Here is a 16,002-nt window from a genome sequence, read left to right on the forward strand (position 1 = left end):
CGGCCGATGTCAGTTAATGCAAATTAGAAATGGCCGCGAATTCCGGAGCCGAGGGGGTGGTCGCTGAGACAACCTCTGAGCACGATGAAGGTGACGCCAGGCTTCTGACGGTCCGTTACCGGCGGCCTGAGGACGGTATGCAGACCTCACTAGTGCGCTCGGTTGTGGCGTCGCCACGGCCCCTGAAAGGTGCGGCAACGCGTGGCGCCGAAGCCCGTAGGCGGCTGCTGCCACCGCAACTGGACGGCCGAGAGGAGGCAAGTGCTGCCGAGCCTACCCCGGGCCCAGTGGACGCGCTTCCGTTGCCCCCAATCTACGTGTCCGACATTCGACTGTCGGTGACCCAGAGGACCTCTCTATACTGCGACCAGATCCTTCAGAACTGCAAGGTGGGCCTCTGTCGCGCGCATACAATTCTTGCTTTATTAATCCTTACCATGGCCTCGAACCATTCGCGTGGAAGACGCCGAGTACTGGTTTCAGGGTGTCGAAGTTTTCAGCCTTTACACTACATCATGATTAATAAGGTCTTTGTTAACGCGCGACATTCCTACATTATTTGGGTGAAACCTTGATAAAGATCATTGAATTGCCCCACCCCAGTTGCAACACAAAATATTAGATTGATAGTGCTGAACTGCCAAGTTCAATCAGCCAATAAATCAATAGATGCCTTTATTTGGCTGAAAAAGCCATAAAAATAGCCAGCGTATAAAAGAAAGAACATAAAAACAAGCACAAGTATGAAACATATATATATATATCTAAAAGTAATATATACATCTTATGATTAACTAAAGGAGACCATAGAGTTTAAAATTAAAATGACAAAGAATTGTGATCATTTTCAGTTGTGCGCCTAAAGGAAGAAGCAGAAAAACAAATATGAGAGTCAGAAAGCATTGGGGATTGATGGGGGCAGGCATACATCTAGAAAAAAATAATTTTCCTAGTAAAGAAATAAGGTAGCAGTGACACATGGATTTATAAAAGAACAAAATGCAGCAATGTTTGAAAGAAAAATTAATCACATGGACAACAGCATACAGTAAGTTGAGCTAAACCAACCATGGGAAATAATTGATAATGGACAATTCTCATTCTTAAACGGCAGAGTAAAAATTGTGTTGTCTAGCAGAGGGTTTAAAAACTTTGAATAGCTGTCCTCTGTGACCATTTGTACTCAAAAATTTATTCTTCACCCACAACTTGTGCCTCGGTGTAAGGGAAGTATGGGCCAGGAACAAACTGGTTTTGTCTAAATCCACACAAACTGACTTTGATTAGCTAAACCAAGGGCTTTTGAGTGAACCATCACATTTCAAACTGCTATAATGGCTCTGTGAGGTGGGTGGGGATGGGGGGGTCGACCCAGATTAAGAGCCATAATAGAATTGTGGCAAGCTACATTATATCCACAATGCAGTGAAGAGCGATCTTCTCATAGCAAGGGAAGTGGGTACTACAAGGGGGGGTAAGGCCAAAAGACTATGACAAAAGTGGTTGTCTCCAAAATTGCTGCTGTGTAACTCCATAGTCCAGCTCCATAGTAGAGGATTGGTGTTCATTTATATTTTATACACTTTTATCGTACACTTTATGTATCACTTCCTTAATTTAGCAGCAAAATTGAAGTTCTCACCCTAAGACTGAAAATAATTACACCACTCAATAATGGAGTCAATTACATGCTGAATCAAATGTAACACCACGGTAGGAAAACGGACCTACCGTTTTAATTACAGTGTTTCTGATGAACAAAGATCTCAAATGAGTGGGTTTAGGCCCACAAATCACGATAAACAGGTTTAGAAATGTTTGTCTCCAATTTCTGCTCATCCATATATAAAACAAAGGCGTTAACGTCTGTCTGCTGTACGCAGTAATAATACAGTGTCATCTGGATAAAGTAAAGTAGGGATTGGTCTGTCATTAACTAAATAACAGCCCTGACCTTGGACTATCAAATGAGAACTTAAGCATTTAATATACAAAATAAAAAGAACAGTTAATATAACACAACCAGGCCTTGAAAAATCATAAAAATGTCACCAGACCTGCAGGCTTAGTGACTTGAATAATATTCTTCACCTAACCATAATACGATTGACCCCATAACTGGTCTCAAAAGGCGTGATCCTAGGGAAATATTTACTTTCACAGTTACCCTTTTCTTCATAATCACATAGGAGAGCACCTTCAACTATGTGGGTTCAGCATGACTGCTGTACAAAGTTATTTTGTTGTTTCTTGTAAACATTTGTTTCATGTTTAATAAGAATCTAGCCCACATTTGGGGTACACATGACCCCTGACTTGTTTCTTAGTTCACTGAGGGCAAGTACGTTTTCAGTTCATGTTTAAAAATTCTCACTTTTAATAAATATATCACTTAAGCATGATGTGGTAGCACATTGTCATTAACAGACAGCACATTTTCCATTGAAATAGCCATAAACTTTCCTACTAATGCGCTTTTTTACTGATAAAGCTATAAGGCATACCAACAGTATGTGTTACTCAGGTTTCACCAAATATTTATCATTTTCACACCACTAAGTAAAGTGTTGTGATTTGTTTTGATCCTATTAAAATCTTTGTTTCCATCACACTTCAGAATTACCAAACTAATGTGCTGCCCTAACTGCTATTATTGGAAATATTTGTTCCGTTCATTTACAAGCTATTAGCTGTTGTGTGTTAGAAAAAAATGACATCCTATAACCTATCATTTCATACTCCCTTGTCAGACAGTTCACTTTACAAAAAACCCTGTAACTTTGCAGTCAGAGAAAGAAAAATAAACAACAATTCCAGGATAAAATAAGCAGCAATATGCTATGAAGACTTAAGCTGCCATTTTACCTCAGTTTTTGAATGTGCAGCAAATGTGAGAAAATAAAAACAAGATTTAAAGGCATCTTAATTGCCTATTCACGCTCTGAATGAAAAGAACACCTGTTCTCTGCCAGCCAGCACACTCTTCCCTAAAAGGACTAGTAGGCCTTAAAAATAGCTCTCCCTGATAAAATCTGTCTCACTGTAGTGAGTGGATGAGTAGATTTTTCGAGTGAGGCCTGGCAACCCTAATGAACCCCTCCGTCCAAGCTGAAGTCCTCTGTACATTCGCCCTATTCACCATATCTAACTTTAACATAAAGATCTATGTGCAAATGTTGCAGAAAATGTATTCTATCTTGGTACATTTTGCATTGCTATTAAGATTGACCCAAATTTAGACTTGCTTACTCTATCGAAAGCGCCACTGAGGTCCATAAAGGCTACATGGATATCTCCTTTGCCTGGCTATGGTGTATTAGTAGGTGTAAATTTAAACAATGTTTTGTTGTGCAGAAGTCTTTCCTAAAACCATATTGTACATCAGCTATGACATTATTTTCGCTAGCTCAATATAGAATTCTTTCTAACTGTATTCTACTAGTTAATGATAAACCAGTGAGCGTAATGGATTGGTAACAGTGAATGAGGATTACGTTTCTTTTTTTAAAGCAGTGAGAAGAATTGAGTGGGACCAAGAGGTTGGTAAGTTGAAATGTTGGCCACATTATGAACGTTAAGAATTATAGGGGCCTATAACAGAGTCTGATTTGTTTAGATCCCTAGGGATCCCATTGGTCAAGGGGCTTTTTCAGAGGGGCTATTACTTGGGGACAGTAGGACAGAAACGGAAAGGAGCCATAGTGAACACGAATGGAGGTGTTCGAAAGGACCCTGCTACTGCTATGAGCATATGTTATTAAAACGTGCAACCCATTGATGTGGAAAAATATTAACAGCATTAATTTGCAAATGTGGGGCTTAAAAAAAGAGCTACATACCACTTTCCAAAATGATGAGGCTTTCCTCTTTTAGATTCTTTGCCTGCTGTCATTTATCCCAAGTATTATTTATAATGGTTGTTTTTCTGTTGCTAGGTGCGGTTTTATAAAGAGCTTTGCTTCGGATTACCTGATTTCTATTGCGAGGGGTTTGTGACAAAATGAGCGAGCATGCAGAGTCAAACAACTTTTAGAATCGGGTTACTCTTTTTCGGAGGTTTGAAGAGTAGGTTATTGAGAGTCATGGAGATGGCAGTAAAGGAACTGATGATTATATTATAAGAAGCAGAGATGTTGGACACCTATTATCACCTAGTCTTAAATTTGCCAGCGTTTGCAGGAGTTCGCTTTGGTCAATGAAATATCAGTCAAATGTTAAACCACATCCTTTATCTTTTTCAACTAGGTTGTAGTTGGGGATGGGTTGTGGGGCAGATTGCCTTATTTCAAACTGAAACATGACTGTCAGAGGATTATGGTCACTGAACTTGGTCTAGCAAATGGAGCCCTGTCCTGTATTATTACATTAGTCCTTTGTGGTGACCACATAGCCAATAATTTAAAAGCACCGTCTTCCCAAATAATTGACTATTTCTCATCTTGGTGGCGTAACAAAGGCCCCCGCGGTGCCGTGGAGCCCGAGCTCCAGGGACCTCCCTCAGCACAGTACCCTGGCGTGACAGCCCCTGACTAGGTCTGGAGGGGAGGCCTCAATGTAGTTTGCAAGGGGGTCCCCTTCACTTTTCGTTACGCTAGTGTGAAAGATTTTGTGGCTAGGAATTATTAAATGATCATACAAAGTATCACCACAATTCTCGGATTTCTATTTAGGAAAGAAGTAACTTTACTACTTAAGAAGGAATTTCGTTCTGTGAAATTGGGACACATTTTTACATTGAAATCACCTCCTAATATAAATGCAAATTTATAGGGGAAAAGTTGTCATTGTAATAATTAACTAATAATAAGAGGGGCCCACTTTGCAGGTCACATAAAACATTGGCAAGTTCTGTTAGTTGACTGGAACTACCACAACTCGGCAGTTTAATGATAACTTAAAATAGAAACATACGTCACCCTTAGACCATCCCAAAGTTGATAGAACAGTGGAAACGACAAAGCAGAGGGATTATCGTAAACAATCTTTGTAGTTGCCAAAGTTTCCTTGAAAATAATTATATCATACTCCTTATTTATGGTAATCCAGTTATCATCTGAAAGCTCAGAATCAAACCTGCGGTGTTCCAATTGAGTAATCTAAATTATAAACTTCCAGTAGGGCAAACAGGCGCTGAACTACATGTGCGAGAGTTAAAAGCACAATTGTCGTGTGAAGAGGGGTCATCACTTATTGTCACAGAATATTTTGACTGAGTTGGGTGTCACTGGGTCTCTAGTAACTTGCCAAGAACGGCAAAATGATTCTGGGTGGAAATAGGTACTGCTAGGTGGCGAATAGGGGTGGTTTAGCGGCAGTAGGAAAGTTAACACTACTGCATATTGAAAAGTGGGGTTGAAAAATAGGTCTATTGAAATACCCCAGTGATAGTGCTTTTATTTTCCCTTTGGACTTTGTAGCATATTTAAGTTTAAAAAGCAATTCTCTCACAATAGTTGTGTTCCTAGAGTGTATCCCTACTTATTCACTGTCAAGGTTCTTGGCTGTAGGACTGATCCAGAAAGTACAGCTGACAGCTAAATTTGACTCAAAATGGGGGAATTTGCTTAGCCAGTATACAACTGTATTACGTGACATAGAGGCAGGAATTTTGGGATTGGGCACAGATTGACTACATCTTCGACTCTGGTTGTGGCTTTGAGCGCTGAATTATACCAACTCTGTGTTTTGTGAAGGTACTATGGAAGAAGAGTTAATAGAGGTTGGGACAGATTCTATCTGTGCAGTTCGAACAGCATTATTAGATGCATCTTCAGATAATAGGTTTGTTGGGCCTTAGAGCAATTCACCTACTAGAACATCAGCAATAAAGGGGCATAGGAAGTGAGCCTCAGGGCTAGATGTACAAAGCCATTTTGCTATTGCAAACCATGCATCCTACAAAATCATGAGGGTTGCAACCGTAAAATGGCTTGTAGATATATACTGCACCCATTTCTGACTTGCAAAATGGGTTTACTGACCCATACTGAGTAACAGTTATGAAGGGGCGCGAGAGTAGGGTACACTCCTAACCACATATTGGTAGGGCATGTATTGCTTCAAAGGATGTGGTAGCTACTTTGAAAAGGGGAAGGTGCCCCCTTGCGACACCTTCCATTTTGCCAATGGTGTTGAGTAACCTCAGGGTGGGGAGTTGGGTGGTAGTAGGCTTTGGAGTTGTGGACCATTCCTGCTCCCTCTAACATTTTCCTAAATAGGAAACTTTTTTTTCTTAAGTAGCTATAGTTCCTTCAAGTAACACAAGTTTCCACTGAAAACAAATGTTTTCTGTTTGTCAATTATTGCTGTATACACTTCCCTGCAGACCACCAATCATGTGTTTCTAGTCAGTCACAGGAGAACGGGGGGTCTCAAAGAGCAACCTGCCTAATTAATAATAATTAGTCCAATCTTCCTGAGAACTATGACTGGAAATTCTGCAGTGCTGTCTATTAGTACGTTGGTTGCCTTGCATAATTAAAGACTTATTGCAAAACGTCTGTGCACAATTTGCGACCAGTGTTTCATACATCTGTCCCTCTGTCCTTGTCAGTGAGTTATTTATTAAAAAGTAGTTTTGAGATCGTTTCTGAAAAAAATGATAGTTGTGGCTAGCTGTACAGCAGGAGGAAAGGGATTCCATATCTCTGAGGCGTCCCCTCAAAATGATATTTGCAGAGTCAGTTTGTTTCCTTAAACTCCGTGTTTCAAGTCAGAACTCCTTAGATAACATTAATTCTGTTGTAGCTCATCATTATGTCTACCTTGCTGGAGCAGGGCTATTTGCCTGTTTTATAGATTACAGTGCAGCCTTTAACAGCACAGACGGGACTTTGCTATGGTATAAACTAAAAAATGGTGTATCAATCAGGCACAGTTGCAAGCGATCCTCCCTCTGTATGAGGGCACATGGATTCATGTTAAATTAGGACACAGATCTTGGTTCTAAGAAAACAAATCACCATTGACATTGATAGAGTCCTACTCTTTCACCTCTGTACAGCAGATCTGGGGCAGCACTGGCCAAGATGAATGAATTTTCACCCAATCTGAAAAATGCACTCAAGTGATGGTGGATTGTGCATGTGTTGGGTCTACAGAGGTTTCTTTTTTTTACAGCATTGGATGATTAAAATAATAGGAATAGATTGGTTGTGAATACATGGAGAACCAGGGCAAGTGTCTGATAGAAGATGCATACATTGTGATCTGTGGTTATTAGTCAAAGAAGTTCCAAATCATTGTAAAATACAAAGGTCTTATTTCAGCTTAGTAACCTCATTACTGCCTGATGTCACATGGCCAATGTAAAAAATAAATACTGTTCTCTGATTTTTCTAGGTTGTAGACTGTAGTCAGAGTCAGACAGTCCTTCAGGTACAACCATAATGGAAGTAACTTGGTCAAAATGTTTGCCCACATTACAATATAGGCCGTAGTGGCTTTTCAGACAAGCTACCATCTTCGCTTGATTAGGCACTATGCAATTCATTTAGAGAAAGTTTTTGTCTTTCACCCACAAAAATTCAGGCACAAATACTCCTGAGAGTTTGGATTACTCAGGCAAGAGCTAGTGACAGTTGCCTCCTTCATAAATGTGTGCTGTCGTTTGAAGGATGCCTCTGTGGACTCGCTGAAGCCTTATACTTGGAGTTATATTAAAGGCAATTCAAATTTTGAAGGTAATTCCTGGTCCAAATATCTGGTGTTGTAGCGTAAACGTGTTGGGTCTCATAAATTATTTAATTAAATTTAATTTCTGTTGTCACAGAATAACCTCAACTGCCATAATACATCTCCTAGGTCCTCCGATGGATCTTGTTCTGTGCTGAAAGGAACTGGAATATTTAGGGAATGAGCGATTATCATATGAGGACCTGGAATTGATAATCACTAACATTCAAAAATGGAAACAATTTCTCATGTAAAACCCACTCTTAATTTAGATTTTTAGCCACAACCAAATAAATAAAGCAAAACCAGCAGAATGTTTTATCATAATATATTTCTGTTTAAGAGTCAAAGGATTATCAGACAACCTTAATTTCAAATTTGGTCAGGTTTAATAAGCATTCGCAAATTCTGAGAGATTCAGAATTGAGAGAGCTATCTTCCTCAGCTGAGGGAGATTTTATTGACTCAAGAATAGTGAATTAGCAGGAAATCAGTTGAATCTCATAACAACCCTCTAGGAAAGCTCATTAAATGCAGAATGACCAGTTCCAGTTCATAGAGCGAGTCTTCTGCCTCTGTATGCACTGCGGCGTCATGCTACAGCTGCTCTGTTATGAACCCTTTCAGCCGAAAAGGTTCCAGTACGATAGCATACCAGCCGGCAGCACGCGCAGTAATTCATCACAGTTTGTGTTGTTTTTGGAAGTGCCAATCGTCAGTCTCAGTACCGCAAGATGGGTAAATTAGTTACAATTTTTGGCAATTATACTCCATTGATTCCAGGTTCACACCCCTTGATATCACCAAATTTGTTGGACCACTCTGTCCCATTGGTTGCTCTTGATACAATGAGGTAGTAAGTAAAAAGTATATAAACCCAGAAGAACTAAGCAATCCATCACTTGAAATTTCCTTAGGACCACTGTAATATTGTCATATGAACGTTTGTTGCTTTTAGAAAGTAGGCGAGTTCATGATCTCCTCTCTTGTCAGTCCATTCTCAAGCATTACTCTAGGAAGTAACACTTTTGTTGCAAGGCTAGTCAAGTAAGCTACAAACGTGGAAGGAGACGATTGTGTTTTAGAAAACAAGTGGAAACTTCACGAAAAGTTCCCATAGGCTTCAGACTATTCAGTTCATAAGTTCATACTAGGAAAGGAGGCAGAGTATGAGCCCTTCATGAAACACAGCTCATGCCCGATGAAATTGTGCTAAAATATTAATTTCACATTACATAGAACAGTGCATTAATTCTGCAATTATGCATATTAATATTACTTTTATTATAATTGTAATTAATTCTTGTAAGTATAGGGTACTCAAAATTTGAAATACTCACTATCATTTCATGTATAATTTTGTACGTCTCTTTTGCACGTTGCATACATTACTTTGTATAAATTAATACATCTTACAGGATTTAAAGGCACACTTGAAATAAACTTTTGTGCAAATCATAACATAGCCTTGGGTAACACCCATTTCACCTGTCAATGTCCGTGCTCATGTTACACATTCTAGTGTTATCTGTTTTCCTAACACGTGAAGCAGCTTTATTCTTAAGTAAAATGTTTTTGTGTTATCGTTTATTTGTCACGTCTATCTAAACATAAGAATACATGTCACTAAAATGTCAAATTTTACTTCAGCTTACCAACTGTTAGGTGTTATCAGAAATCTACTTCTAACATTTTGCATGTTTTTACGATGCAGTATCAAATTAGAAATTCGTTTGTGTGTTTCTTTATATATGGAAACCTAATACACACTTTGTCATTATCATGTAAAATTGTGTCACAAACCAATTCTATTCAAAATTTTTGTAGATAGATAATTGATAACATCTCTGCTCCATCAATTCCTCCTTTGATGGCGAATCAAGCTATCACACTCTTACCTTTTATCTTTATCTGATGTCACAATAATAAGGCGGATGTCTTCATGAGCTTTAGCCTAGTTTGTTCTACGGCTTTTGATTCATCGTAGTACCCACATTGTCTATCCTCTAGTTCAATTTCTGCTTTCTTTCTCTTTATTCCCCGTGTCTCTTTCTCAGTTTTTGAAAGTTTATAATATCAGATGACCATTGTTATTATTAGTACACAAATAGCAATAGTTAGTATAGGTGTTAATATTATCCCCACTAAACTACCCCCAAAGCTGCAAACCATTTCCCCACATAGGCTAATCCTTTACCAATAGATTCCCATGCACCACCAGATTTTAATTCAGTCAAATCTAGTCCCAAATTTGTAATATTGCTGATATAGCCCCGCAAATCTTTGCTTTTGTCAGGGATATAAGTAAGTTGGACTTTCAGCATGCAACAGACTCCGCCTTCTTTTGCATGTAGGACGTCTAACGCAAGTCTGTTTTGTAGCGCCATAGATCTGATAGCAACTATTTCAGTATCTAAGACAATGAACCCTCCTGCTGTATCTGTTGATAAACGATCAACCAAATTAGAAAGTGGTTGTATTTTGTGAGAATTTAGAATCACCCCAACTAATGGTATTAGAGCATCAAAAATATCCCAAATTATTTCAGCAGCACTTATTCCCCTTCATAAACGAGTGTGTTTATATTTGTTAGTTCCACTGCCGTGTCCCGCATGATAAATGTTTGGAAATACTATTCCCATATACCAGCATCCATACAATGTTTTGGTAACCTATAATAGGCATTTTTCCCACAGATATAATACACCCCTGGAAAGACTGGATTAGATCCTCTTAAGATATTAACCCCATCCTCACACAATTTGGAAGGTGTGATCACATTCGCTGGAACCAACAAACTTATTGTTCAATTCAGTTCTGCGTCTCAATATGCATAGTTTACCTTTTTGTTGCTAATCCAGAGCCATAGCAAAGTGTGCATCACCCTTTATAATTTCACCCTCCAGGTGTGCCCAAGGTGGAATCTTTGTGTTACAGCCTATTTCTTTATTTCTCCACGTCTATCTTCAACTGAATTAATAAAATCATTTTCGGAAGTTAGATTATGTCTATGAGCATATACTGTGTCTATACCTTGTGTTGGTTGGAAGAATTTACCCATTATTTCAGCAGTTCGCATATCCGGTACAGTGTTCATATTTTTCTTAATTGGGATTTCAGAAAAGATCAAATCATGAAACTGTCTATGCAATAGAATAAACTAGTTAGTACACTACTAGAAATGCCATAAGTAAGAGGCAGGTGATGGTATGTCACCCCCTGTGATACAGAGGTTGGTAATTGCATGCACACAACAATCTCTAGCATCCATAGTATCAACATATTCATATAGAAGTTTAGTAAAGACATTTAAAGAAAAGTCATTAATAGATTCATCATTATGTAAAGTCTTATCAGTTAGGTCATAGTTAGAATTCCATCATTCCTTTCTTCCAGTGGTTTAGTAACAGAGGTAGGGTTAATGTCATGATTCACATAGAAATGATGAGGAAGATTTAGATCAATAAGTAACAATACAAGAATTATAGAAAAAGTAGCAAAAAAGCAAGCACATTTATGTTTTAACGATTCCATGGTTAGATCTCTTATCTCTTTAGAAAGGGAACTCCTGGTTTTGTGTTGAATTTTGAGAATGCTTTATAACATCGGATTTTTCAGCAAGTATGTCTTTGGGTCTTTGGAACAAGATTTTCTTTGTTTCTCCCACTGTTACAGTTCACAGGTTTCATGTTTTGGCATAATCCAGTGTATTTTGTCTCCAGTTATTCATAGGCCATTTCTTTTCTTTTTCTGCTTCACAAAAACGTCCCTTATCACAACAGTCTCTCAATGTGGTTTTTGTGTGTTTAAATCCTTGAAGCAAAAAGCTTGGATGCTTTCTCCCAGTCGTTTGCTGCTGCTGCCAAATAAGTCCATTCAGGTGCAGCATATCTCCGACTTGGTACTTTAGGTCTTTTCGATTCTCTCACTGTTGGTCCATCATCATCCGTATCACTTTGCTCAGATTGACTTGAGACTTCGATTACAGTTGGGAGTACTTTGCCTTCAGCAAAGATTTGCCTCAATTAGTTAGTTCTTCTGGGCCATCGGTCTCCATTTATCTCTCGCTTTTCACTTGCACTGATCACAACAGCTGGATCAGCACTTCTCCTAGTTAGGTTCCTCTCCACATGACCCTTGTTACCTATAGGGACTGACTCTCTTGGACCCTCATTTGAGCAGTGCTTCGATACCCAGTAGCAGGTGCCCCCTGTATTCTGTGACTGACCAGAGTTGGACGTCTCACTGTAACCACCGACACATCCACTACAGATAACGCATTTTCAAGGGGACATGGGACTCGGTAAGTGTGGGCAGCATTTACCCAGTTAGGCAGACCACCCTATTTGACAACAGTTGTGGTAACAAGGATCACTTGATACAGCCACGCCATCGAGGCTCCAAACAGAATTTGCGCACGTTTCTTCACTAGAACCCAGTCACTGGGACACAGGTCATGGCACTGCTCCTGCTGTGGTGAAGTGGCAGCTTCCCCGACCTGCTGAAACACAGAACGGACCACATCAGCCAATGCTTTACAGTAATTGAGTACCAAATCATCAGTTATATTCACTAGCTGATTGGCTGGGACTGTAGGCGCTCTCATAGCCCTCCCCATGATGATTTTATGTGGAGACAGTCCAGTTCTTCTGTCCTGGGTATTTCTCAAACTCATCAACACCAAAGGCAAAACATTAAGCCATTTCAGAGACGTGGACGCACACACCTTTGCCAAGTGGGATTTTAGTGTTCCATTCACTTGCTCGAACATTTCAGACGCCTCTGGTCGGTATGCATAGTGTAACTTCTGCTCAATTTGTAATGCTGCACAAAGCATTCACTTCACCTCATTGTTAAAATGAGTCCCTCTATCCGATTTAAACGAGGTCGGAAATCCAAACCGTGGTATAAGCTCTCTAAGGTGTAATTTAGCTACAGTTAAACTGTCATTACGTCTGGTTGGATAGGTTTCCACCCTACGAGAGAGCAGACACACAATCACTAAAACGTATTTCAGTCCAATGCAAGGGGGCATCTCGAGAAAACCGAGCTGCACCGTATTAAAGGGTGATCCAGATCTCCCTACATAACTTATGGTAACTAGTGTCTTCTTTCACACATTTTGAGTTGACATATTACACAGCTATGGCACAACACCTTTGTGCAAGAGCTCGGAATCGGGGGTTAACCCATGTCTGTCGAAAAAGATTCATCATAGCATCTCTCCCAACATGTGGAGAACCATGGTAGTTTCTTGCCATTGGTGATAAATGATCAGGTAGTACTGGTCTTCAATCGGTGTATGCCCACACCTCATTGTCTTGCCTTTGTGGGAACCTGCTTTGATCCATCCCTGTCTTTCTTTTTCTGACTCTTCATCCTGTAATACTTTTATTTCCTCCCATGTTTTCACAACTGAAAACATCATCCTGCATTCTGTGACATCAAGTTGTTCTTTTAATGGATCCCCATTGAAGATGTAAGAATTTAGGGCGCAATAGCGCGCGTTCTCGTCAGCATAGCAGTTGCTGGCCATCACATAATTGTTTCCCTGTCAATGGGCTGGGCATTTTACCTCTGCAGTTTGGGCTGTCTGTGAAAATGGTTACTCTCAATTGTTCAGTTATGCTGCAAGCCCTGGTCAGTGCAATAAGTTCAGCCACATGGGCTGAAAACACTCCCTGCAACCATGAAGCTTCCACCACTTCTACAACCGTACAGATCACATATGCAGCTTTCAAGTTTCCTCCTGCATCTCTCAAACATGATCCATCCACAAACTTGATTTGATTTGCAATTTGTAAAGCGCAACAATCATCCTAAGGCATCAAACACATGCTCAGACTCAGGCAACAGAACATCCAGAATAATCGGGCAAGGTTTTGTGCATAGTTCAGTCACATCCAAACATTCATGATCTGCTTCATCAATCGTAACTTAATTTTGTGGCAAGGGCATCAATGTTGCTGGATTCAGACTTGTACATCTCACCAATGACACGTTCTCAGCACCCAGAATCACTTGTTTATACTTAGTCAACCAGCTATTCGTGTTGTATTCAAATACGAGTAAGCAAAATCTCAACAGAGTGTGGTACATGCACTTTTAGTGAGTGACCCATCACAATTCTCTTACACTGCTCCAAACTCACACAGATGGCAGCAGCTGCCTTTAGACATCAGGCAATGCCGCAGATACAGGATCTAATGTTACTGAAAAGTATGCAAGAGGTCTGTATGCAGTTCTGTGCATCTGCATTTGAACTGACAGTCTCAGCCTTCGCACTCACCGCAGAACAGAGTGAAGCTTTCTTAAAGTTGGGCACTCCCAATGCTGGAGCTCGACCCGGACTCTCCCGCAGTTCATTAAAAGAACGCATTCATTCATCACTCCATGAAACTGGATCTGACACATCCTTGTGCGTAAGCCTCTGAAGTGGCTTAGCTGTCAAATAAGAAATTTGGGGCCAGATGTAGCAAGCCAAATTGCGATCGCAAAAGCGTTTGCGATCGCAATTCAGCTGTGTGCAATGTAGGAAGGCAAATACCTACTCACAAGCATTTAGAGAATTGCAATTTGCGATTCCCTAAATGCTATGCTAGTAGGCATCACAAATTGCAATATTGCTTTAAGGAATCGCAAATTACCACCAACTTCAAGTTTCCTTTAAAAAAGCACATTTCAGGGGTGCAACAGGGTGTCCTTTTGGAACCCTTGAAATTGTGCACGCAATTTGCAAGTACCTATTGGGTACTTGCAAATTGCGTACGCAAGCCCCATTCATTCCTATGGGCCCATAGGAATGAATGGAAAGGTATTCCTTGATTGCGAATTGCATTTTGCAATTCGCAATGAAGGGATATTAAGGAATCGCAATTATTATTGCGATTCCTACATACATTCCATTCTTTAAAAATCGCTATTAAGGACTCGCAAAACTTATTTTTCCTACATCTGGCCCTTGGAATCCACTGGCGGCAATAGCCAACCATTCCCAAAAACATGGAAAACTGTAATTTGGTTAGTGACACCTTATGCCCACTCACTGCTAGATGATTCAGTAATGCAATGGTGTAACATATGCAAGCCTCCTGAATACCCGACGCTACCAGCAGGTCGTCAATGTACTGTACCAGAATAGAATGATTTGCCATTCCCAAGGATTCCAAGTTCTTTTTCAATATCTGGTAGAAAATGGAAGGACTCTCTGTATTTCCGTGGGGAACTCGGCACCATGCCAAGACGCGGTTTCCGAACTGGAAAGCAAATAAAAATTGGCTATCCAGGTGTAAAGGGATGGAGAAGAAGGCTTGACACAAATCAATAACAGAAAACCATTCAGCTTCACATGGAATCTGATACAGTATCACAGCTGGATTTGGCATGATTGCATGTACAGCACAGCTTGGTATCACAATCTGAATAACTTTGCCCAAATCCTGCATGAGCCTATCCTTTCCGTTCAGTTTCTGAATTCCCATAATAAGTGAATTGCATGGGCTCCCCATGATCTCTCTCAAACTTCCCTGTTCAATCAATGACTCCATCAGAGGTGTTGTCCCGGCAATGGTCTCGGGACTCAGAATATATGGTGGAATAAAAAATGTCCTAGCTATCGTAACGGAAAATTTCAATTTTATTAAGGACTCGGAGGCAAGGATTATGCTTTCTCGCTTCGCTTTTATTTAACAGCAGCCATCATTGAAACACAATATAAACTACGTTTCACATGAGCACTTGGGAAAAATGCAGTAGCAGAAACAATGTCCAATTGGGAACAGTTTCATAACAACAAATCTGGAGGCCCATCAGCCCCAACCTAGTCCTCCTTCACTGGCCCTGCACCCTCTTTCGTCGCGCGAAGTCAGCCAATGGATCACTATTATAAATCCTGTTTATTAGCATCAGATCCTACAAAGACAAGGAGACAATGTCACTACAAGAACTCTTAACCACTAAAACCTGCCGGACAAAATTTGCTGCAGTGAAAGCGGTTGCTGTGACATCAAATCAAGTGCGTTAACAAGAACATTTCATTATTTTGAAACTCAAGCAGGATTACTTACTCTGAAAAGGGGAGGGCGATCTGTCTTGAAACCCTAGGGTGAGATAATCCTCCCCACCGAGTCCTTAATAGAATTGAAACTTTTGGTTACGATAGATAGAATGAAAAATTTCCTATGTCATGACTGGAGGCGAGGATTATGCCAGTTCAAAGCTTGCTCACCACGAGGTGAGCCAAATCAAGCCCTGGCTTGAAGTAAAACCTCTTAAAGGTAGAGTCCGAAGACCAATCTGCCGCGTTGAGCATATCCTCCAACCAGGCAC

General features: G+C 40.1%; 1 protein-coding gene across 2 annotated transcripts in view; it reads left to right on the top strand.

Moving 5' to 3' along the window:
• The window catches only part of SHCBP1L (SHC binding and spindle associated 1 like), a 1,698,124-nt gene that overhangs the window by 234,872 nt on the left and 1,447,250 nt on the right, over positions 1 to 16,002 (top strand). Inside the window, exon 1 of one of the 2 annotated variants that reach the window (XM_085600098.1) lies at positions 30 to 389. The exons of the other annotated variant lie outside the window; for it this stretch is intronic. Within the exon in view, the coding sequence (XP_085456224.1) occupies positions 30 to 389 (360 nt within the window). Of the gene's footprint in view, positions 1 to 29; positions 390 to 16,002 lie in introns of those variants that run through there. 2 annotated transcript variants of the gene reach the window in all.

This window comes from Triturus cristatus, chromosome 4_2 (assembly GCF_964204655.1).
Source record: "Triturus cristatus chromosome 4_2, aTriCri1.1, whole genome shotgun sequence".
Taxonomy (NCBI): Eukaryota; Metazoa; Chordata; class Amphibia; order Caudata; family Salamandridae; genus Triturus; species Triturus cristatus.